Raw genomic sequence first — 25,050 nt, 5'->3', positions numbered from 1 at the left:
ATTGATCCGAAGAGAAAAGAAGCGGGCAAAAGTCTCGCGAGTGGGACGGAGGCCAATGTAGCCCTCCATGAAGGAAACGTAACAAGAAAGGTAGAAAATGGCATTGCCAGGAAGGTGGTGAGGCTGGAGTTGGTAAAATTCCGAAGCCGGCGAAAGAAATCGAAGCGGGGAAGGCCGAAGCCGCGCTCGAAGTGAGCAAGGAAAACGACGAACTCACCGGGTTCAAGTACCGGTTCGATCTCGTCGCGCAGAAGCCGGCAGGATACTCCTTTCGGTATCCTTCTAGACCGGTACAGCCAGTCAATTTCGTGCTGTGTCACGTCGGAGCCCTTCCAGGCCCCACGGGTGACACCGGATAGATCTACTCCGGAAGCTTGGCTAGAGCTGCTGGCCTCTTGAACTCTTCCGGTGTCAGACTCCATCTGGGAGAGTTCAGCGGACAGCCCGTCGGAAGCTTCGCTTTGCTGGCTACGGGAGGATGATTCAGAAAGAGACTCTTCACTAGACATACGAATCTGAAAGACACCGGATTCTACCCAAAAACTGATTTCCCAAGATCTACCCTTGCGCGAAGATCTACGAGTAAGAGAAAAACAAAAAGAAAAAGGAAAGTAAATCCCCAACGGATCAAGAACAAGAAGGCAGAAAGGGAGAGAGCAAAAAAGCATTGAGGCTAACCTGGGGCGGCGCGAAACGCTGAAGAAGGTGGTCGCCGGAGAAGCAGCGGGCTCGCAGTCGCCGACGAGGTCCGACGAAGAAGAGGAGCAGAGGTCGCCGGAGAGTGTACGGTGCAGCGGCAGCAGACGTGCTGCGGTGAGTCGCTGCGCGGTGAGGCTCGACGAGGCTTGGCGGAGTCACAACGAGAGTTCACAAGGCGGCGGAGCTCTAGCGACGAACGGTGGTGGCAAGGGCGCAAGGAGGCAAAGAGCTCTGAGTGCGCGAGGGAGTTGTGAATGCGGAGAAAGGAGGAAGAAGGAACCGCACCCCCTTAAATAGGAAGACGAAGTAGTGGGCTGGCAACCGCTGGGCCGCGGCGATTCGGTTCGTAGGCCGCCACGTGGCGCAAGAATACACGCGCGAAAAGTGAAATGCCACAGGGAGGCCGCACGGATCCGGAATGGCAGCGGGGATCCGGTGCGGCGCCATAAATGATGGCGCAAAAGCCGAAGGGAAGTGACCCCTAGCACTGGCGCGACAGATACAGTGCGCATGTCTCTAACAGGAACTGTACTCGAGAAATTCTCGACTTCACCGAGGAGGAGTTTAATGTCATAGACACCGGAAGGGAAGATACCGGATATACTTCACAAAGAGAGGGAAATGCAAGTCCGACAAAGATGCCGGAAAATTTAAGCTAACCACCAGAAAGATTAAACCGGTACCTTAGCATATGGGAAACTGGCATGGTCCGTCGGATAAAATCCACCGGACTATACCAGCTTCGGGGACTAATGTTGGGGGGATGACCCCCGGTATGCCAAAGGCATGCCAAACCGGATGGTTTGAGCCATCAAAATACCGGTTTAATATTCATTCCGGAGTGCAAAGTTAAACGTTTGGCTAAGTAAATTTATACCGGTATCCCCAAGAGGGGTGTACCGGAATAAGCTAAGAAGACACCGGGCTACCGGTAAGATGTGTACTGTAGCACGTCGGCAGGACTGGTCAAAGATTCTCTCGAGGGCTAGAGGATAAAGATGAGCTAAGCAAAGTAGCTTTAAACGAAGCCGTGATGATAAAGAAGAGGGTGCCGCTGAAAGCATCCGGAGGACGTCAGCCTCCCTGATTAAAGAAGATACAGGCGTCATCTATGATTAAAGTAGCTTTGTAAAGTAGTTTGTCTGTTCAAAGATGCCACTAGGGTTTCCTAGGGTTACTTCCCCTGTAAGCCACCCTCTCCCCTATATAAGGAGAGGGGGCACACCCCAACGCGGACACGTATGTACGCAGGTACGAACCTTGTATGCACAAACCTGTAATCTGTTAGGATCAATAAAGAGAGAGATGTAGAGCAGAGTTCTTCCTTGTGTCTTTCTTCTTGTACCTCTGGCTTTGGCTAAGTTCTTGAGGAAAGCATCCGGAGGTTCATCCAATCTAATCAAAAACCCTCCCCCGAATCCTCTAGCGCCCATTCGGCCCCAACTTAAGCCATCCTATGGCATCTGTCTGTTCACCATGACGACACTGGGGATGCCACTGCCTGCTATTCTTGGTTCTCTGTTCTATTTATGCGTTGCATGAGGAGATTGTACCAATTATGTACATTCACTTCTACACAAGAGGAACCTTCAAAAATGAGCCCGGATTTTGGTGTACTTGGGCACACAAAAATCTGAACAATGTGGTGATCGCCAATTATGCAAAAGGGAGCCGGAATCCGCAACACACATACTATTCAAGTGTCACTACTCCAAATGTATTAGGAGCTCCATCTTTTCTTGACTTAGGATTACTTCGGTGGACATGTTCTGGTGGGATACTCTCGACTCGGTGAAGAATGGTGGCTTTCCTTCGTCTCCACTAACGGAACTAGACAGAAGTGATTGCTTCGCTCATCATTCTTTTTCTCTTGGGTGTTTGGGAATGAGTGGAACACGTGTGTTTTTCTCAGTGTTTCCACTATGTCTTTTGTGGTTGTAAACAATATTAGGGGGTGAGGCGGCCCTATGAAGACCAGTGTATGATTACTCGATTGTTGCCTCCCATGTGAGTGTAGAAAGATGTTTTGACTCCGGCTCTCTCTTCTTATTATCCCTTCATGACGCAGAGTCCTCTCCTATTTATCCCTAACTAACTATGTTGACCTAGGGTTCCAGCAAGTAGTGCTCAAGCGGGCGTTGCTAGCTTTCCGGCGAGTAGAATGTTGTCGTTAAGAACCCTAAGAGGCCATTCTTCCATTCTTCACATGCGCTAATCCTTACCTCCTGCACCTTTTGCTGCGATCTACGATTTGGAGATGGTTTTCCATTGGAATTCAAGTTAGTTCCATTTTTACCTTGCGATTTCTTCTTGGCTAAGCTCTGATTCAGGGTGATCACAAATATGTGTCTCTGGTGGTAGATTTATTACAAGCTGTAGATGGTGATGCTGCGACTATCCAACTAGAGGGATGAACAAAAAGGTTAGTCCCCCATGGCCGCATGTCGGGTCGATATAAATTTGAGAAATACCACTCTTTTCCTAGCAATCTCGGCATGGATTTTTCAATACATACTATACAGAATTAATATTTTCCCCTGAGAAAAAGAGCATTATATCATACAAACTTGGAAAAAACATCCAGATAATGAAAATACTAAACCGGCCCAGGTCCTAGGGCAACAAGAGAAGAGAAGTTCGGCCCAACAACCGAGCCGAGGAAGATATTTTCCAGCAGTCCAGCCCAACTTCTGCCCAGCACCCGGATCCAGATAGAAACGGGCACAAGTACACAACGTCCCGGTTCCCACTGAAATGAGAATGATTTTACTCTATTTATTGTCCTTCCTTCCCACCTCTTTCTCCCGCCACGCTCCTCCCTCCCAATTTCAGATTTCCCCAATTTAAAAAAACCATTCCCTTTTCCCCTTCCACACCACTGCCACCGTCTCCCCCACCCCAGCCCCGCCAGCCGCCGCGGATCTCAATCCGGCCGCGCCGGGAACGAGAGGCGGCGGATGTCGATGCTGAGCGCCAAGACCCCGCGCCTGCGCGGCGGGAGCAAGGGCCGCCGCCGCTTCACGCCCCCCGCCACCAAGGCGCAGGCAGCCGCCGCCGCCGCGGCCGGGATCTCGCCGTCGGGAGAGCTCTCGCAGAAGCTCGAGCACGTCACCCTCTTCTCCTACTTCGACGACGACCGCCCCCCGGCCGCGCACAAGCCCTTCGAGGAGCTCCTGGACGACGAGTCCCACGGCTCGGCTCCCCCTCCACCTCCCCCTCCGCCGCCGCCCGTGGACGCGGACGTGGCCATGGAAGACAGGGACTGCTGCATCCTCAGCCAGGACTTCTTCTGGTAGATCTCAGATCGGGTTCGACCTGCACTTTTCTTTTTCTTGGTTTCATTCGTCTCAGCCAGCCTAACCCTATTCCTCTGGCCGCTCGCCGTCTTGCAGTACCCCGGACTACCTCACTCCCCCCGCGCCGCAGCTGCCGAGCTGTTTCGATGCCGATAAGGTGAGGAAAAAAAGAAATATTTTGTTTTGACGGTGGGGTTCCATCGTTTGCCTGATTTCTTCGAGATTATCTGCAGGAGAACATCCCTTGCCCCCAATCCCCAGAGAAGTCGGTCGCCCGGAGCAAGAGGTACAAGCGAGGTGAGAACGCAACCCCTCCTCAAACCTACTCCTCACGATCTGAACAGTGAATACACTACTATGCGTCTCTTCCCGCCTCAAGATCCAGAGCAGCTGCCGAAATTTCTGAGTTTGATACGCCTGCTCCGGTTCGATCCTATTGTTTCACTAAACGAATGCCAGTGCTTGCAGATTGCTCCCCCAAAGACCGATGCACGAGCCTCTTGGACTCGGAGGAGCAGGACATTACCCCTGTCCAGTTTGGTCTGTGTCAGGATGATTCGGAGGAAGAACAGATGGCGCAACCTACTTCGTATAAGAGAGGCGGCTATGTCCCTCGATCGGCAAGAGTTCTGCGCTCTCAGGTGACGCCTCCACCGTGCATCAGGAACCCCTATAATACGGATCCTCGGATAGATGATAACCTTTTCTGCGTGAGGCAACGGAAGTCATCAGGTACACATTTGTGCGCTATATGTTATCCAAGCATGTTCATTTCAAATCCCTGCCAATGATATGCACTTGTTTGTTAGGAGTCTTGCTTTAAGGCTAATCGCACGTAATTACCTACCTCAACAAGAGCCTAGTTCTCTCAGTACTCAAGTCAACTGTCTTTTTTCCCATGTGCAGGGGCTTCCCCCTCTATTGGTGCTGATGGTCTTTCACGCTACCGTACTGATTTCCATGAACTCGAGGTATGCTCTCAGTGGATATTGCTTATATGTTAATGTTCAGGTATCAGTACTATTACATTTCCTGGAGGTTTTGGTCATGGACATGTTTACTTTTCAGCAAATTGGATATGGAAACTTCAGTGTCGTGTTTAAAGTTTTGAGGAGGATAGAGGGCTGCCTGTATGCAGTAAAACGGAGCAACAAGCAGTTGCATAATGACATGGACAGGTAGCTTCATAGAAGCCCTCTTGCTTCAGTACCTAGACCATGATTTTAACTAATGCTGCATGTTCCATCTTTTGTTACAGGAGGCTAGCATTGAAGGAAGTTCATACTTTGGTGGCCTTAGGTAGTTAGATTTTGGATTCTAGTTTCTGTTTTTTCAGCTATATTACTTAGAAGGCTATAACACCACTGACATGTTGTCAGGTAACCATGAGAACATAGTTGGATATTTCACCTCTTGGTTTGAGGCCGACAAACTTTATATCCAGATGGAACTGTGCGACCGCTGCCTATCTTTGAATGGAGACAAGCCGTTGGAGGTTGGGGATGCTCTGGATCTGCTGTATCAGGTTGGTGTACTAATCTTTTTTGCTTCATCTTGGTCAATTGGTCAGTATGTAAAGCAAAGTGAGCTCACTTTCATAATATAACTAGGATCCCATTGTAATATTTCTTCAAACAAGTCTCTGAAAACATGTGAAGCACTGTTGGATTCATCATTTGCTGTTAACCACTCATTTGGAATTCTTTCATGTACACCTCACCTGTTAATATAACCAATCTTTCATGTACACCTCACCTGCTAACATTGAATAAATAAACTCTGTAAAATGCAAGGTCTGCAAAGGTTTGGACTTCATTCATGGGCGTGGCATAGCACACCTTGACGTGAAACCAGATAACATATATGTCAGGGATGGTGTTTATAAGCTTGGAGATTTTGGTTGTGCTACACTTATTGATCGCAGTTTGGCAATTGAAGAAGGAGATTCTCGTTATATGCCTCCAGAAATGTTGAGTGATAAGTATGAGCATCTTGACAAGGTAGATATCTTTTCTCTCGGGGCAACTGTATATGAGCTTATAAGAGGCACTCCGCTTCCTGAGTCTGGACTGGCAAGTCTCAGAGAGGGCAAAATTGCATTGCTTCCAGGACACCCAATTCAGTTCCAGAGTCTCATCAAGGTATGCCACCATCACCATGTGGCTTTCCCTTTCCAGCTGTTTACTTTCATTTGCCTTGCATTTCTGTGTGCCGTTTGACAATCAATTGATACTATTCAACTATAGTTTCTCCTTGATCTTGGATAATTATGTATCTCAATTCCTTCTTTTAGAATTTAGACACTAGGTAAATACTTGTGTGTTGTGGTGGAAGCTAAATGGTTGTGCATTGCTATGAAATTCTTTTAGTGCATGAGCTGTTTAAATATTTCCATAGTGCCCAACTTTGTAAAGTTCCAGCATTAAAGCTATGCTATGCTCTATCTACAGAGCTACAATTTTTGCAATAGCTTTGCACCTGAACGAACTCTAGCAATTAAGCTCCAGAAAGATTTATTTGCCTAATGACAGGTAATCCTACATGCTCACTCTCACTTTCTGTGTACTTTCAGTCAATGCTGGACCCTGATCCTGTGAGGCGACCTTCTGCAAAGGAGATCCTAAGACACTCCGTATTCGAGAAGCTCCATAATGTCGCAGCAAAGAAGTAGAGTGTTGTGTCAGTTATTCAGATCCTAGCCGTAAGAGAGCAGGCATGCAGCTGGGCTAGTGAAACAAAATCAGCTGCTGCCGAATTTTGTGCTTCAGTGAAAGAAGAGGCTCTCTGAGAACTCGCTACGGATCATGTTTTTGCCCTGATCTGATGTTTTGTATAGGTACTGAGGGCTGTTAAGCTGTCAAAACCATTTCTCGCTGAGAAATCTAGCAATGTATCTAAGTTATGGCAGCTTAATTCGTGGTGTTTTGGGTTGGTTTGGGGTTTGTGCATCTGTCTCTTCCACTCCACGCGGGGGAACTCCCACGTTTGCAGTGTTCACTCTAGAGAGCCAGGAATGCTGCTTGGGTATGTTGAGTGCCATTTGGTGTAGAAATCTGTTAGGCAATGGTCACTGTAAGTGGGGTAGGTTAAGGAAGGATTCTGCAATCTCTTGTAGTTGAACTTTCGGCATACTCCACTCTTCCATTACCTAAATTGTTCCTTTTGCTTTTTTCCATTGCATTGGCAATAGTTGTTATCTCTTTTCAAGGATGTTTCATAATGAAACCATAGGTGACTACATAGCTAGCAAAATCTAAAAAGCCCATATTGATTCTCTTGATCATGGACCATGTTCTCGTTGGCAGTCTTGAGATAATTTTCTAAACCTTTTGGCAGTTCCAGACCAATATCAATTTCAGAAGTATTAAGTATATATGTAATAATGAATAATAAGTTGTCGTTACAGGGAAAAACTTTATGAGAACATGCTTTGCTTCTACTCCCTCCGTCCACAAATAAGTGTACACACGGGTTTTTCAAAACAAATTATGAAGTGGAGTAAAAAATGCATTGGAAAAATGCATCTCCCATCTTTAATTATTTTAACCCCAATGAGCTAAGTGCATGTAGAAAACAAGGAGAAGATATACTCAATATTATTGGGTTTGATGTCCGTGTGATGAGAGAGAAGCAATTAAAATGCATTGGAAAAATAGGAGTACACTCTTTTGTGGACAAAATTTAGAGCTAGATATCCACTTATTTAAGGACGGAGGGAGTAGTTTTTAGCATTTTGTTCCATACATTATTTGAAAGAGCGAAATAATCTTGCTGGTTAAGAAGGCCTAGACGCCCTAGAATGTATTGGGTGGACCAGTGTATCCTTACTACTTCTCCCACGAAGGTTGTCTAAGATTTGTTAAAAATTAGACGTATCTAGATGCTATTTAGTATCTAGATATATCTAATTTTTGACAATTTTAGATAACCTTCATTAAATGGAGGGAGTAGAATACACTAAAGATTATGAAAAAAATCGCACTTTCTCCGTTGCTCCATCTAGCCATGGGTAAGTGTATTTCCAGATTTTGTCCTAGTTGACTTTTAAATTTTTAACTAATTTTATAAAAAAGTAGCAATATTAATTCAGTAACATAAATACTACTACTTATCCTATAAAGTGAAAAAGTGGGTCAATTTTTTTAAAGTTTGACCTAGGACAAAATTAAAAGTATATTTATTTGAGAATGGAGCGACTAGACAAAACATCTTTCTACCATGCTATAAAATCTCAAGTTGAAATTTGAAACACAACTCGAGAAGTAAAAAAGACAAATCATCATGTGACTGACTAGTAGCTAACTGAACGTACGTTCCAAGATTAGACAGTAGACTTGCTTTTATACACCCAAAGAATCGTGCCGAGAAGATTTTTTCCCCTAATAAAGTGCACTTTTTTTTTAAAACATTACATAACTGAGATGCACATAACCGCACAAACATCTGATATCAAACGATACAAAGGTAAAATATAAAAGACGCAATACGTGTAACGTCTAGAGTGGTGAGGTCCAATCTGCAGATTACGCTGCCACCTATGTTGGGAAGAACTTCTCTTGCCGTGTCTTCCAACCGTGTAGACACATTCATAAATAGATCGTGATTCTCCATGTGCTAAAGAGATAACCATGGACCGATGGACCGATGGACGGAGCCGACGGGTAGATGTAACCTGCAAGAGAACAATGTTTATCACCAAATACCCTATCATTTTTACATAGCGACAACCATCAAATAATGGCAAGTGCTCCCACTCTAATAAGTATTTTAAACCTATGATCCACTCCATTTAGTCATTTGCTGAATATATTAGCAATGCTACATGGCGGGTATAAGGTAGAACCTATCATGTTGAGAAGATAGGCTGACCCCCGTTCGTGTCGTCCCCCATGGGTGACAGGGGCGACAACTCTCCTTGCCCCTCCCCTAGCCCCGCCCCCCTCCCGTTTGGGTGCGTGCCCCATTTGCCATGCCTTGCATCCTACGCCACCACTTGAGACTCTTTTGCCAGCAACTTCGCTCGACACTGTCATGCTAGCTGTTACAACTAGGCATGGGAAGCCCGGCCCAGCCCAAAAATCCCAGATGGGGCTTGCATGTCGACCGAATTTGGGTTTGACTTTGGAGCCCAAACATCGGGCCAGGCCTACAAAGAACATGATTTAGGCCTGATTCGGGTCAGGCTTGTTGGGCCGAGCCAAGCTTTTGCCTATTCAGGACAGGCTCGAACTTGGTTTGTAAGCCCGAAGGCCGGGCTTGGGCCAGGCTCGGGCCTAGGAGTTCAGTGCCAGATTTTTTTTAGGCCAGACCCGACTCAAGGAATGCCTAGGTGTACTCACGGTCTGACATCAGGCAAGAGTCGTGGGTAGCCGTGGGTGAACCCGGAACTTCAAATGTTCATTCGCCGAAGGAGAAGGCATGTGTACGGAGAACCAACTTGTTATTGGATGGTTAGGAGGGTAGTGGCACCTCCGGTCCACGAGAGCTAAAATCCCAGATTTGACAGTTTGGTCTTATTAAAAGTCGGAATATTCTTCAGTGGGAGACAACGTTTCTGTCGACAACGAGACGTCCGTGGTGACTTTATCAATCTCAAGATCCGACAGATCAATTTCTTGGACCGAGTCTCTTAGAGATGCTCATGGAGATAGAATGTATGTGCGTGTATTCATAGGGCTGAGTGCATGTACATATGTTTGTTTGTGCTTCTATATATGTCCTATGTTTCGCAAAAAGAAATACTAGCGGTGTGAAAAGGTGTGCAAATTAACCACATCCATATTAAGACTACTCATAGTGGGAGTAATATAGGTAGTAACATGACACATTCCAAGATATTTTGGTGACATGACATGACAATAAATGAAGAAAGAGACTGAGGTGGTAACTAACTATGTTACCGTAACATCACACTTTTCAAGACAAGATGAGTTTACAACCTAATAAATATGACCTTGCATGATACCACACATATGTTACTACCTACTATAGACTTAGTAGCATAAAGTAGTAACATGTGCATGTTACTACTCTATGTTACTCCCCACTATGACTAGTCTAAGCAACAGAGAGCCCTTTGTCGTCGATCCATTCTTCCTCTTTTCTTTAACTTTTTTTTCACTCGATAGACCACAGTCACAGTTTCCCGCCAACCCTAGCCCCCACCACACCCTCCTCCTGCCACCGCCGCTGCCGGGGGCATCGCCGGGCGAAGCCCGGGCGGCATGGCGGCGTCAGGGCATCTTCTCCTGTTGCACCGGGTAGCGGCTCAACTTCTTTTTTACTAGGGTTTCGGGGGACGTCATCGGGATGGTGGAGGCGGCGTCGCGCCGGAATAAGGGTGCTGGATCTCGATCCCCATCTCGGCGAGGCCACTTGTGGCGGTGCTGACGAGCTGCTGGCCTGGTATCCTCTCAGATCTACGGATCTGGGGAGGGTGGTTTCCCCGGGCGCGGTCGACTTTTGGCCCTGCCGTGGAGTTCGTGAAATCTGTTCAGGAGTCGGAGGAGTGCTGATGTTGTTGTCTTCCCCTCGGCTGGCCGTGCTGGCAAGGGAGAGGAAAGGGATGGCACCACCGTCTTTCTTTTTAGGGTTTGTGTTCTTCTGGTGGTGTGCGGCTATCGCATCGTGCAGCTTCTTCCGGCCTGCCTTGGTGGCGAGGGGAGGAGGCGGCTCGACGTGTCGATGCCTAAACCTGCCAGATGGTGGAACTTTCTACTGGTGGTTTGGGTCTACTGCTCGGGATTTTCGTTTGGAGGTACATCTTGCTCTTCCTCATCTCCTGCCTGCCAGATGGTCTGGAAAAGATTCTTAGCTCTCACCCCTCGAGTGGGCCCTCCTTCGGTGTTCAAAGCCCAGTGTGGTGTCGGTGGCGACGGTGATACGATGATGTTGGAAGATGTGCTGCTTCTGGATCCGGTCCCTATACGGTTGGTGACGATGAGAAGGATGAGCTTGATTGCGTTTTGAAAGTATGGTGTGAGGTACTTCTTGTAAAAGTCTAGGATCATATTTTCCTTTATTTTTGAAGTTGTTTGTAATCGGGTTCCCCAATAAATTCCATCAGTTGTATCTATTTTTTTTTCTCCGCGGCAGCGACCTCCGAGCTGTCTCCGACGGGCGCAGGAAGAAACCCAATTTCTATTTCATGCCAGGGCACTCCCATGTCTTCCACGGTGCCCACGGCTCGCGCACGTTAGATCGCGATCCAACGGCCTAAAACTACTGCAGGCGTGCATGTGTGACATGATGGGTTTTTTTTGCGGGGACCACAAGCACGTGGCGACGGGCGACCGCACAAATGCTAGCCATAGCTTATCCATCTCGATTCTCCTCTCCTCTCGTTCCCATCCCCATCCCAACTCCATGAAATTGAGCACCCCGTCGAGAGGATCCCGATGGCAGCACCTCCGCGGGGCTTCGTCTTGACCGCTTCCCGGCCTGCCTCCGCCGCCGCAGCGACGGCACCTGCCGAGGCACCCTGCTTCCCCTACCTCGCCCTAATCGCCGACCAGCTCGGCACGCTGCAGCCGTACCTCGGTCCCATCGCCGAGAGGCTCAGGGTGGTCCCCGTCCTTCACGGCGCCGGCGCGGACGCCCTTGTCAAGTTCCTCGGCGGCGAGGCGTTGACGGCGGCGAGGCGTTGACGGCGGCCGCCATGCTCGAGGCGTCTGGGGGGCGCGGCCGAGGCACCCTGCTGCCCTATAGCTCGGCGCGCTGCAGCTGTACCTCGGCCCCATCGCCGAGCGTCTCGGGGTGGTTCAATCTCTCATGGCGCCGGCGCGGACGCGCTTGTCAAGTTCCCGGCGGCGAGGCGTTAACGGTGGCCGCCATGCTCAAGGCGCCTGTGGAGGCGGTGGCCAAAGTCCTCGCACAGCACACTGCGCCGCGATGCGCTCCGGGGAGGCAGCCGCGATGCTCAGGTTTGTGCTCCCCGCGTGCGCCGTCGAGCGGGAGGAGGCCACCGCCCCGTTGCTGTTTTGTATAATGTCCACATTCAGGAATCTCCTCTTCAGTTATCACACGTCAAGCAGCCACCAGTTCTGGTACTAGTAATTTTTGCAGCAAAGGATGTATTTCTTTCCTTTTTCTACATCTAGTATCTTGATTATTAGGTTCCTGGAGGATTTTAGATGTAAGAAATAATATGTTCTTCTCAATCTGAATGTATTTTTTTTCATTTTTTACATTTAGGATCTTGATTAGTAGGTTTCTGAACGACTTTGGATGTAACAAATGGTGGATCTAATTTTTCTTCCTTTTCTACATCCAATCTGGTTCAGGCTTGTTTTGACTTTGGATGTAACAAATGGTGGATGTAATTTTTCTTCCTTTTCTACATCCAATCTGGTTCAGGCTAGTTTTGGATGTAAGAATATTAGGTTCACCTTTTAAAAAAATTACATCTGGAACGATGGCAATTTTAGATGTTTTCTTGTTTCTTTTTTCTACATCCACTAATCCAGAATCATTTACTTGTTTTCATCTCGAGGTAGAAAAAACATGTAGATGACAGATGCGGTTTTTTGGCGTGAGTTTGCGAACGATTTGGTACAGTATTTTTTTTCTTGTCATGGATTTGGGACGGAACCCACTGATTTGCACGTTCCATGACTCGTGCCGCAGCCATCCCACGCGGAAAGAAGAAACGTGTAGGACTAGAACTTTCTATTTTTAGAACGTGAGAGATGTTAGATTAGTTTATTTCTATTTTTAGGTGGGGCACTCCCTAACACTAACCGGTGCTAGGGCACTGTGTAGCAACGTCCAGAAGAAATACACACAAGGGGAGCGGCGGCGCGGAGAAGAAGGGAGCGCGGGCAGCAGCAGCAGCGGCGTGCGGCGCAATGCCGCTCCGCGTCTCCGGAGGGGCACCATGGCCGGGGGAACTGGCTCGGCCGCGTGCTCGTCTTCGCCCTCGCCGCTACCGGGCCCCTCTTCCTCACTACCGCTGGCCTCGCCGCTGTCGGGGCCCTCCTCCTCACTGACTGCTGGTGAGTACTTCGAAACCATATCGCGTACCTGGCAGTTGAGCTCGCGTCCCTGTCGCGCTCGTTGATTCGTAGGCACGAGAACCCGATGCCGCCGACTGACTGAATACAGACTTGTCCTGTGCTCGCTCGGGGAGTTCACCCGGTCCAATGCTCCCCGGATTTTCACCGGAAAGTGCAGTAGAAATTATCGGCGAATTGCTTGATCTGCTCCCACTCGTTTTGACTAGGATTAATCGGTGTTGTCCTGTGCCGTGTTACTAAAATATTGATATACCAGTAAGACGAGCAATCGAGTCCTTTCTTCTGCAGAGTTGGTGCAAATTGGTAGGGGATACATTACCGGACGTGCATAATTTGAGGGGTTCGAGAATCTGCAACTTGTGCTGCTGCTTTGTTCTACTCTTGCTACGTGGTGGTGCTATTCCTTAGGTGGCTTCTGGTGTTGGTATTGTATGGTGAACGATACAGTGCCCATGTGCTTGAATCTATTCTTGCCATAGTCATGTGTGCCATCAGGATTATTCTACACAAGTGATAACTGCTATATCTGCCCATATCCGACTTTGCAACCCCAAACATATTTGTCTTCTTTGCAGTTGCTTGCCTCCTGAAGGCGCACTTCTTCCATTTTTCTCGTTTACATTATATTTTTTCATGGGGTCAAACACTTACCTGACGCGCACAATTTCCTTCCCCGCTAGTAGTTATTTTTATCATTTCTTGGATAGTCTTGTGAAAGCTCTCGTCCCGTTGTCCCTTTTTTAGGCTGTTGGTAGAGACTGATTCGATTCCATCGATAAGATGTATCGATATGCACCAGATTCTTTTAAGATTAAGCCTGGCCTTCAGAAAGGGATTGCATTTTTATTAGCCTGGAAAGGGATGCTAGTTTACTGGTTGTGATATTTATAGGAAATTAGTAAAGCTATTGCCATCCTTTAGGTGTTTGCTGGTGTTGGTATACTGTAAGGCTTGGTTCCCTGCTCTGCTCTGCTGTACATGCGCATGAATCTACTCTTGTTGTATTCATGTGTGCTATGAGGATTATTCTATTGGTTGAATTGACAATTACTATAGCTCTTTGTATCTGACTATGCAACTTCAACGGGATTAGTTGTTGGCAGCTTCTTGCTTCGGGAAGGTGCAGTTCTTGTTTCTTCTGTAGAGCTCGTGGTCTTCTCCCCCCTGCTATATATATTTTTTTGTGTGCGTGAGGTCAAACCTATTTGAGGTCACATAGTTCCCCTCCATACTAGTTTGATTTACCATTTTTTATTCACCATCCCTGCAAAAACTCTGGTGCCCTTATCACTTTGATGTTGTCGTCCGGGCCTATTTCCACTGATAAGAACTCTTGGGTCACACCTTGGTCCATGGAGCCAAATCCTCCTAAAATTTATTAATTTTGACATTCAGAAAGGGGCTGTCTGGAAGAGGGCGTTAGTTTCCTGGCCATGATATTTGCAGGGAAAAGAGCATAGGTGTGCAGCTATTAGGCTTCTGTTATTTTACTTGCTTCCTTGTTGATTTCTCTCGTGATTCCATGAGCATTCAGTAGTCCCTCTTTTAAACAAGGTACTATCCTTGAGCCTCTTCCTGCAAAATCTTTTGTTATTGTGTGGCTTTTCTGTTGTAACCTATCGATTTTAATTGTTTGATGACAATATTTTGCTATGTCAGTCCCTGATTGATCAGTTCAAAACTCTAAATGTGTCTTTTCTTTTTCTTGTGGTCCTTCAACTAGTTTTATAACCAAATATTCTCGATTCTTCTTGACTCTTTCTAATTTTGACAGGTTTCAACAATTAGATTTCCATTTCCTTAAATTATATATTCGTGATTTGAGTACCTCTGAATTGTTTTTTCAAATGTGTTTGGATGCTCAAAATCTTCTTTTGAGCTGTGGAGCTTTATATGATATGCACTGGGGAGTAAAATCTTTTGAGCTGATTTTTTTTTTTGATTGCTAAACCCTCTCTCTTCCTAAAACTGATTTGGCATTCTAAAATATAGCAATGCTCTTAGAGATGCTCTTACTAGATAATAAAATGCCTCACTTGCCTAAAATGAACCATGTGATTTTTTATGATCAATTGTTAACCTTAAAAAATAAACAATTCAGTGGATGTTTTACGCAATTTTCAGTCTCATTTGAAAAATAAAAAATACAGGTAATACTTAGATTAGAGTTCTCTATACTTATTTTTTTTCTCGAACACACGCCAAAGCATATATCTTTCTATATTAGAAGAAAACTGCAAAGATAGCAGGTAGAGTACAGCCACATAGAAAAGCTACAAAAAAGGAGAAAAGGAAGAAAGGAAAAAGAGGAAGAGGGTAAAAGAAACTATACAAGACTAACATTTGTTAACCTGTCCAGGTTCAGTCTACTCAACATTGTGTCAAAAAAAATTCTACTCAACATCAGGAGGACGAGCGTGGAGAGATAACCGACGAAGTGCTTTGGTGTCAGCGAGCATCCATAGCGTGGCGTCATCAAGAATATATAGGAGGGTTAAAGTTGTCAAAAATTGTGGGACACGTTAATTTGCAACGTCGAGAGTGGCTCTAGTGCATACTTCATACAACGTCCGCGTGGACAGCACGAACTGTGCACTAGAGCCACTCTTGACGTTGCAAATTAACGTGTCCCATAATTTTTGACAAACCCTCCTTTATATCTCCCTTTCCCTTTCCCCTACCTCTATCCCCACCCTCCCAGTCCCTAGCGCAGCTCGGTTCTTCTTCTTTACTCCTCCCATTCTCCATCCCCACCATCTCGCCCCCCTCTTAGACCTAGTCACCGCAAATAATACCAGCTTGCTCTTCTTAATTTGCTTCTTGTCGGAGCAGACACCACCTTTTGGCCTTGGTGCGCAAACATCGGATTATTAGCTTATCCCATCCTCGTTAGTTGGTAACTTGGTGTGAGCTCATCCATTTTCAAGGAAATATGTGCTGTAGAGTAATCATCTTATGTAGTTCTGCAGATCCGCACTAAATATTTAGCTTTCGCAGTGCTGTTTTTTTTTGTAGATCTCATACTTTTCTATCTATCTTCTGCTAGACTTGTCCATTATCAGAACAGAATAACATTTTTTTTCGCTTATTGTGGTTTAGTTCTTGCCTTCTTGGCAAATGCTTAACTCCTCTGGGAGTTCTTCTGGAATTTTCTCCAGTATTAGGCAGGGGCTATTCCATTATATATTTGGTTCGTCATGATACTAGTAGACTTAATTGTTTCCATACATGTTTTCTGATTGATTTATTATCTACTATATCATCATTTGGTAATCCCTCTTAGGTACATCTGTCCCCAACTCTTGTACTGCTGTTAGAATGTGACTTGTTTTAACAATTTTGCGATACATGGATGTATCTATAGTGTTCTTCGGTTTTCAAATTATGACCTGGCTTGTTTTATTTGGATTCATTGGATTATCCTTCTTTTATGTATACTTGATTACCCTTGACATTTTTCCTGACGTATGCTCTATATACTGATAGTGCCTTGGAGATTTATAGAATTCAAGGTTCTACCTGCATTCAATATACCGCAGTAGTAGCACCTGCTGCTGTTTACAGTTAAAACAAAAAAAAAAAATTCTACCTGCATAGCTGTTCGTCAGTCTAGTATATTCTGTTCATGCATTTTGAATTTTGTGATCTTTTAGATAACATTGGGCATGGAGTTCTTCACGGAATATGGGGAGGCAAGCCAGTATCAGATACAAGAGGTCATTGGCAAGGGAAGCTATGGAGTAGTTGCTGCAGCAGTAGATACCCACACTGGGGAGCGGGTTGCGATCAAAAAGATAAATGGCGTGTTTGGGCATGTCTCGGATGCCACCCGCATACTGCGGGAAATCAAGCTTCTTCGGCTGCTCCGCCACCCAAACATAGTTGAGATCAAGCACATCATGCTCCCCCCTACCCGAAGGGAGTTCAGAGATATTTATGTTGTTTTTGAGCTCATGGAGTCGGACCTAGATCAAGTGATCAAAGCAAATGGGGACCTCACTCCGCAACATCACCAGTTTTTCTTGTACCAACTTCTTCGTGCTCTCAAGTACATGCATGCAGGTTAGTTTGGAAACCATCAGCATGTAATTTATCTTATCATCAACAATCAGGTCAACTGCTTGTGAAAGCTCATAAAACTTCTGTCTGACTTTCTTAATTTCTATGTATGGTTTATCACAGCTAACATATTTCATCGTGACTTAAAACCAAAAAATATACTGGCCAATTCAGACTGCAAGCTAAAGATTTGTGACTTTGGGCTTGCACGCGCATCATGTAATGATGCCCCCTCGGCTATATTTTGGACTGTAAGATGTTTATTGCTGTATTAAAGAATTATATTTTTTTGCGGGAGATTAAAGAATATCTTTGATTTCCCCTCAAGTTACTTACCTAGCATGCTTTGCAATTTCAAGGACTATGTGGCTACAAGGTGGTACCGTGCTCCTGAACTATGTGGTTCATTTTTCTCCAAAGTAAGTTTGGTCTTCAAATTCTGAGCTTAGTGTAGTATATAGTAAAGAAAGGAAGGCTTCTGCAGTACTAAATCCATAAGTTAGTGTCGCTTGTTACTATTGACTTATTGTTGCTAATGTGTGAACCATTCTAATCCTATAGACGATTATACGATGTTATGAACTTTTAATATATGGTTAAAACAAAGAGGGGGGCTAGGAATTCCCACATTAATTGGACATTTAGATCGGTTGAATCAAATTACAACAGTGCAGATTAATCAGATAAATACTATAGTTCTTACAGTTGCACAAGGAGAACAGCTATATCTTTTGCTAAAAAGCGTTACCGTTATGTAGCACATATGGCTCTACTTTTAAATGTAAACATGTAGGCCCCGCTTCGGCGTTTGTTAGCCGAAACAGCTGTAAATTAAGGGGTGGTAACCGTTTCCAAACAAGAGCACTTGGCTCGCCTGATTTTTCACGCCCCTTTTTTTAGGTCCCGCGTTTCATGCAGAGTCGCTTCCGTAAATCTCACGGACCAAATGAGCGGATGTTAATCTGGAGTGCACAAGAAAACAGGGCCAGAAATATTTCAGGATGGGTAATTAACACGATGTTCCAAGCAGGCCCGTAGTGTGTAGTCACTCAGGAAATGGTGGTATTTGTTTTTGCGAATGAGGGTATGTTTCTTGAAAAGGATCATTTATATAAATTATCCAAATGCAGCAGATTGTGCTGAATGAAGTTTTGACCAGTACATTGCTACCCATTTCCCTTTGTAAACATGCTAAGCTTCTGTTGTGCTCATTTTTTTTTCTGAATTAATTTCTTGCAATGGACGCTGTTCTCACATTTTTATTTGCCAAGTATCTGAGTTTTTTTTTCCCATTTCTGACGTCACCATGAACACTGTTAATTTTCTGTGACAGTACACCCCTGCAATTGATATTTGGAGCATAGGGTGCATATTTGCTGAAGTTCTCACTGGAACACCATTATTTCCTGGGAGGAATGTCGTGCACCAATTAGATCTAATAACAGATCTTCTTGGAACTCCATCATCCGAAACCTTATCCCGGGTATGTCTACATATTACCCATTCACCAGTTGGCAAAGATAGCACAAGTCACTTTTCCAGTTTTTGTTACCGTACTGTTGCTTCTTCTGGTGATTTCTTAACAAATTAAGTGGCGCATATAAACTTGGCCACAGATGCAAGTTTGGCTCTCTGTACATGCAGTACAACGTGTGACAGAATTACTTTCCCCAGACCTTCTAAGTAAATTGTTTCATATTTTGTAACCCGTTTGAGATTTGTGCTATTTTTACCACATGTCTTGCCATTGCACAGTAGTGCTCAGGCAATGAACTTCTTAACATGTGCTGTAACATTTCCAGATTCGCAATGAGAAGGCAAAGTCATATTTAATCGGTATGCAGAGGAAATATCCTAAACCCTTTTCTCTTAAGTTTCATAATGCTGATCCTCGGGCTCTGCGTCTTCTAGAGCGTTTACTCGCATTTGACCCTAAAGATCGACCTACTGCTGAAGAGGTATATTTTTGAGAAAACAAGGTTCTTGCTTATGTCAGCTGATCCAAAATTGACGAGTACATAAGCCTAATATTTTTGTATATGTATTCTAGGCTTTAGCTGATCCATATTTTGGAGGACTTGCTAAGTTGAAACATGAGCCTTGGTCACATCCTATTTCAAAGCTTGAGTTTGAATTTGAGAGAAGGAAGCTAACGAAGGATGATGTAAGAGATCTGATTTATCGAGAGGTAGCAAACTACCACTACAGTTTATGTTGTAGTCTTACTATATTCATCAAACTTAAAATCAGATTTTCCTTTCCTTGAAAGCAACCAGATTTTGGAGTACCATCCACAGATGCTTCATGAGTATATCGAAGGTGGAGAACAAACTAGTTTCCTCTATCCAAGGTTAGGTTGTTTTGCCATCTGCTGCCAGCACACCAGCACTAATGCAGTTTCTTAGCATACGCATCACACCAACTCAACAATGAAATACAGAGTAGTATGATTTGCATACCCATATCAAAATTATTAGGACTTGGGAGGTGTTTATTACCCCTCACAAGTGATACCCTTTTGCTTATAGTCTAAATACTACCACATTGCAGCGGGGTTGATCGTTTCAGACAGCAGTTTGCGCACCTTGAGGAGAACTATAGCAGAGGAGAAGCAAGTACTCCACTGAGGAGACGACATGCATCTTTACCGAGGTATGTACACAAATCGTTTTTAATCACTGGCAGCTTAAAATTACAACTGAAGAAAATCATCTATTCTTCTTATTCTGCTTAGCTTCCGTACTCTTCTTCATGTGACAGGGAAAGAGTATGTATATCAAAGGGTACCAATAATCAAGACTATAGCAATGAAAACAGGAGGACGGCATCTTCTGTTATCCGAACTGCCATAAGCCCCCCAATGTCACAAGAAGAGGGGCAGAAACATGCATCTGTTTATCAAAATGGCACAAACATTCAGAATTTCTGTTCAGCGTGCTACTTGAAGAATGCTAGCACCAGTGCTTCCACTTGTGTTGTCAAAGGGAATGAAGGCCTAGAGGTACTGCCTACGCCAATACAATGATAAATTGACAATGCCCAAGTTCCTCCCTGTGTCTTACAGTTATTCTCGTTTCAACTTCTGTTTGTGCAAGCGACTTACTAATGATCAAATCTGTTGCGTTTTACTGTTTTCCGCCTTCAGAAAAATGGTATCTCTGAGGACTTAGAAGAGAAGGTGGTCTATGAATTGTCAGACAGGCTAGCCATGATGCACTCCTAAGGCAGCAACGGCCAGCAGCTCCAAATATCAGTGCAGTATTTCCTATCATGTACCAAGGATCCCAGGTATCACAGGAATATCCACCAGGATGGGAAATCAAATAAATCTTCAGCCATCCACCAGTGCTCTCAAGTTTAGATTATGAGAAAACCTGAAGTTGTGAACCGAGGCATAGCCCGGATGGTTACCTGGTGCTGATACCTGCTGTGACCCGCGAGATCCCGAGTTCGAGTGCTAGCGCCCGCTCTCTCGTCTGTACACACCAAAATACCATCTATTGAATTGTTTGGAGGGCTTCTTACCCCCCAAATCGCATTTTTTTTTTAGAAAACCTGAAGTTTCAAACCAGTCATTTAGATTATCGGAAAACATGTAATGAACCTCAGTGGCAATGCCAATACCGCATTGATCTACCTCAGACATGGTACATCCGGTGTAAACTGTGTGGATGCACATGAGAGCCAAGGCTCAGGAATATCATGCAATGTCATAGCATTCAGTTTGGGAACTGGTCAATTTGTATCATATGCAATGCATATGCATACAGCATGCTGGTGGTGGATCCAGTGGGAGCAGGTGAGTGTTGCATGCAAAGCCCTGGCCAGTGACACGCCAACACGCGGTGCATGCCGAATCCAATTAATCCACAGCATTTCACTAGTGCAACACATCAGCATTCGCTCACGACCAGTATTTTTATGTATGCATTATCTGTATTTTGATCTATCTAGTGCAGGATAGAGTCATCAGCAGCATGGCAACATCACGTATGAGAAAGAGACCCAGACAGCTAGCTGCTGCCTGAATGGACATAACTGAACAACCACTCCATCAAGTGTACATGGCACCACACACACATGGAAAAAAGGACGCATCTTAATTTACACAGTATTACACAATAATTTATTAGTAGTCCTAGGATTCACATACAAATACTGAAATACGTGACTCTAATTAACTGCATACATGATAGCTTATCTACACATCAAATTAGCACTGAAAGGAAAAAAAAGGACAGATCCATTCGATCCCTATCGATTTACGCACGCTTCACACTGTCCGTCTTCAGTTGCCGGCTTGCCGCCCTGCATGCGCACCGCGGTCACGGCGTCGCCGGCGACGGGCTCTGGCTGCGCCCATCCACGTCGGTGGCTTCGGTGGTCTGCGCGTTGTGGCGCTCCGACGGGCCGGACGGTGTGAGACGGTTGCTGCCCAGCGAGAAGCTCGGCATCGTCCGGACGACCGTCGCCGGCGTGCTCCCTCGGCGGTGACCACGCCAAGCTCGCGCGCTCTTTCCCGCGCGTACGCCAGGCCTGGCGGCGCCGCAGCCACATGATCGTCCACAGATCAGCACGAGCAGGAGGAGAACAACGACGGCGAGCCGCAGTGGGGAGACGCATGGAACGGCGCGAGGAGAAGGAGGAGCCATGGCGGTCGAGGATGAAGAAGAGCTTGCAGCTGGAGTATTTCCTTGTTGTTCTGTTTCTGACTGATAGGAGTTGTCGCAAGGGTTTATATAGCAGTGGACTGAGTTACTAGTGGCTTGGACAGCCCGGACTTCGTGCTCGGAGTAGCTGGTTCGTCGTGCGTGCGTGAAGGCGGGAAAGAGTTTATTGTAGCCTTGTAGGGAGTGTCTAATTGGCATCTGTCTCGACTAAATTTCACAAAACACAAACCTGGTCACCATATAACAAATCAAAAATGGTGGAGATCGAGGTTTGGAGCCCATATTCCGCGGTCATGGCAGAGTGTTTTACAGAAGTTAACACAATGAGAGAAATATCGTCTCCACATTGTCCAAGGGATGCGAATCAGGTGGCGCACCAGGTAGCTTGAAATGCTTATATGTCAAAACAATATTTAGTTTGAGACGGTGATCCTCCAGGATTCATCAAACCGTTAGTATTGAATGATGTAACTATTCTTTCTATTAAATAAAGCGCCATTAGGCATTCCGCAAAAAAATCATGAACAATTAGGGTTTTGAAACAAAAAAAAACACCAATTTGTTGGTACCGTAACTAAAAATTACTGTTTTGGTACTTCTCGGTTCGGTTGAGATTTAACTTAGAGCTCGGTTGACTCTGTGGCCATTGAATTTACATCGTGATGCGTACACCTAAGAGTTGCACATGGACTGCAATCGTGATAGGAATTTTTGCATAGGAAGTTTTTCATCCGATACCTCTCCGATGAGTGAACCAACGGCTGTTGTAACTTTGTGTTGCGTATTAGATGGTTTGATATGCAGCATCGTACCGGAGAAAATGTAGTACTCATAGCAACACTCAGTTGCACATGACTTACAACTAAGATTGGGTGATGTCAACCGAGGAGGAAAATCCCCTCTTTGTTTAGGTCTTCAGTTTGTAATGAAATTTGCAATGAAGTTCATATTCACAAAAGAAGTAGAAAAGAAGGAGATAGAACGGTTTATCAGACACCTGCCAAAACAACCTTTCTTATACATCTTTTTTTTTATTAAGGACACCTTCCTCTATAAACATTATTAAGGAATGATTTTCTAAGAAATCTAAACGCGATTTTTTTTGAGAGTGAGGAAGATCCAAGTCATTCATGTCCCTGGCACATGGGGAAAACATGTTGTGAGCGCCGATGTTGGACAGATAATACTCTGTTTCTTTGTGCTTCGTGTCTGAGGAACAAACTTGTTGCGCATGCCATATGCCATCATCAGTCACATTTCGCGTGCACACGGAGTAACTCAAACGACACTAAAATCTATTTCGATTCCTACATTCCCGTGACAAAGGTTTAACATGGAACCACGGCAGAAACATGAGCAACTCATGGATCAAGCTCCGGCGAGTAGCATGTGGAGCAGCATCTCGTTCCACACGTCGACGGGGCCGGGCAGGCACCAGTGCACGCAGTCGTTGTACAGGGTCACGTTCTCGTTCGCCCAGTGCCCGTACCGGCTCGGGTGCCCGTCCGGCCGGAGCACCATCGCCGCCGTCGCGTCCATCAGCATCATCTTCACCCCCCTCGCCGCCCCCTCCTTCGCCGCGGCGAACTCCTCCACCTGCGCCTCGTGGAGCTCGAGGTCCTGCCCGGCAACACCGACGCGCGCCGCGTACGGCCGCGTCCGCCGGCAGTCGCCGCCCTTGTCCCACTCCCCGCCCTCGAAGTGCGACGTCGGCGTCAGCGTCCGCGCGATCACCGTCCCCGTGAAGCCCTTTAGGGTCGTGATCGCCCGCAGCGCCGTGCGGAACGCGGCGCGCATGGAGTAGCTCAGCGTGAGCTCGGGCACGCCGGGGAGGTTGCAAGACTTGCAGCCCACGAGGCGGCCGCCGGCCTCGTAGAACAGGGACGGGTGCGTGAACCAGCTCGCTCCCGAAATGACGATGTAGTCGGCGCCGGACACGAACGGCAGCCAGGCGTCGTCCGGCTCGTCCAGGTACAGGTTCCACAGCCCGTGGTCGGCGTCGTTGTCGGACAGGTTCGCCTTGACGAGGAACCGCGACCTGTAGATGGAGAGGGTGAAGCCGTGCGACTCGTAGTACAGTGTCCTGAACTCTTGGTTGTCCGTCGTGGAGATGTCTGTCGGGTACTCCACCTGCAGACAAAGAAAATTTTCAATCGGGCAATCATCAGATTTCAGAATGTAGTCAATTCAAAATCCAAAGGAATTTAAGCTGCTAGATAGATTGATGGATTTTTATTGTACCTTGGACAAGAGGCAGACGAGGGACTGCATGTGGTTCCTGGCCAGCGAGTCCCCGACGAACGCCATGGACCGGTTGCTGACGATCTGCAAGAACCTCGCGGCGTCGAACCGCGGGAGCTCGCACCCGTCCGGCCGCCACCGCCACCCGAGGAACCCGAGGTCCGGCCGGCCGTACTTCATGCAGTTCTGGTGCTCCTGGATGAACGCGCAGCTCCGGTTCGTGTAGTACGGCGCGCCGTCGTCGGGCACCCACTCACCCCGGAAGATGTCGCATCCCTCCGGCACAACAGCAGAGGTGGAGTTGCTTACCACCTGATGCCTAGAACCCGATGGGATCGCGGCGTCGCCGGGGCTGTACGTGCCGAAGAAAGACCCGCGGAGGCGCGTGCCGACGATGAGGAGGACAATGACGGCCGCCGGGAGGGACAGCGCCGTCGGATTGACCAGCCGGAGCTTCTGCATCGGCTGGTTCGCGGAGATCTGCTTCGATCTTCACAGTTGAGAAAGAGCTCGAGCAATAATGGTGTTTTTACCGGGGAGCGCTACTGCCGGCAGTTACTAGCTACCAGTAGCTTGCTCGTCCGTCTCTGGATAATCTGAGGAAAGCGACGGCATCATGTGGCCACCTTTGTCTGTGGCGCCCATGTGATGGTACGGTCCGCCAGTAACTTTGCTTTGATAATCAATTCATGATCTGACATTGTTTGTAGGAGTATTTTGGTTTTGAACGGGTCATTGTTTGTATTGTATTGACTTGTCACAAGAGCAAACACAATAAAAACAGGGATATCTAGTTTCGTGGCTTCCTTATTAGTTAGGACTCCTTTTGCCGAAATTCGCTATTTAGCGTCGGATTAGATGAAAGTTTGGCCTGGGAGCCCCATTTTTCCAGCGGCGAGCCCATGATCGACTGCTGACGCTCACTCACCGTGTGCATATCGACGGTGCAGTCGCCGGGAAGGGCAACCGTCGGAGTGCCCTCATTGCATTGAACCGCCGTAATGGTACGCGAAGTGGTCTGGGGAGCCCAAACGCCTCGTCGAGAACGGTCGAAGTGGCCTCGACGCGAGA

The 25,050-nt window shown here is 46.5% G+C and overlaps 3 protein-coding genes across 3 annotated transcripts; 2 read left to right on the top strand and 1 right to left on the bottom strand.

Annotated features, from left to right (window-relative positions):
* Window positions 1-3,662: 3,662 nt before the first annotated feature.
* On the top strand, window positions 3,663-6,887 carry LOC124686370 (wee1-like protein kinase). Its single transcript, XM_047220331.1, has 10 exons — window positions 3,663-3,991; window positions 4,092-4,152; window positions 4,229-4,292; window positions 4,464-4,727; window positions 4,902-4,966; window positions 5,064-5,173; window positions 5,254-5,294; window positions 5,375-5,520; window positions 5,789-6,136; window positions 6,568-6,887. The coding sequence occupies exons 1-10, from the start codon at window positions 3,663-3,665 to the stop codon at window positions 6,664-6,666; spliced, it is 1,527 nt and encodes a 508-aa protein (XP_047076287.1). The 3' UTR covers window positions 6,667-6,887.
* A 6,985-nt stretch (window positions 6,888-13,872) lies between these two features.
* Window positions 13,873-20,794, top strand: LOC124691707 (mitogen-activated protein kinase 13-like). Its single transcript, XM_047224981.1, has 11 exons — window positions 13,873-14,129; window positions 16,663-17,071; window positions 17,192-17,319; window positions 17,428-17,487; window positions 18,402-18,551; window positions 18,871-19,026; window positions 19,119-19,256; window positions 19,345-19,418; window positions 19,619-19,720; window positions 19,829-20,069; window positions 20,214-20,794. Exons 2-11 carry the CDS (start codon window positions 16,675-16,677, stop codon window positions 20,289-20,291), a joined length of 1,524 nt encoding a protein of 507 aa, XP_047080937.1. The 5' UTR covers window positions 13,873-14,129; window positions 16,663-16,674; the 3' UTR covers window positions 20,292-20,794.
* A 2,311-nt stretch (window positions 20,795-23,105) lies between these two features.
* LOC124686369 (protein trichome birefringence-like 21) lies at window positions 23,106-24,441 on the bottom strand. Its single transcript, XM_047220330.1, has 2 exons — window positions 23,980-24,441; window positions 23,106-23,868 (listed from the first exon to the last, which is right to left on the bottom strand). The coding sequence occupies exons 1-2, from the start codon at window positions 24,439-24,441 to the stop codon at window positions 23,107-23,109; spliced, it is 1,224 nt and encodes a 407-aa protein (XP_047076286.1). The 3' UTR covers window position 23,106.
* Window positions 24,442-25,050: the final 609 nt, after the last annotated feature.

This window comes from Lolium rigidum, chromosome 2, assembly GCF_022539505.1.
Source record: "Lolium rigidum isolate FL_2022 chromosome 2, APGP_CSIRO_Lrig_0.1, whole genome shotgun sequence".
NCBI lineage: Eukaryota > Viridiplantae > Streptophyta > Magnoliopsida > Poales > Poaceae > Lolium > Lolium rigidum.
Note: the sequence above shows the minus strand (reverse complement) of the source record. Positions and strands in the feature narration are given on the sequence as shown.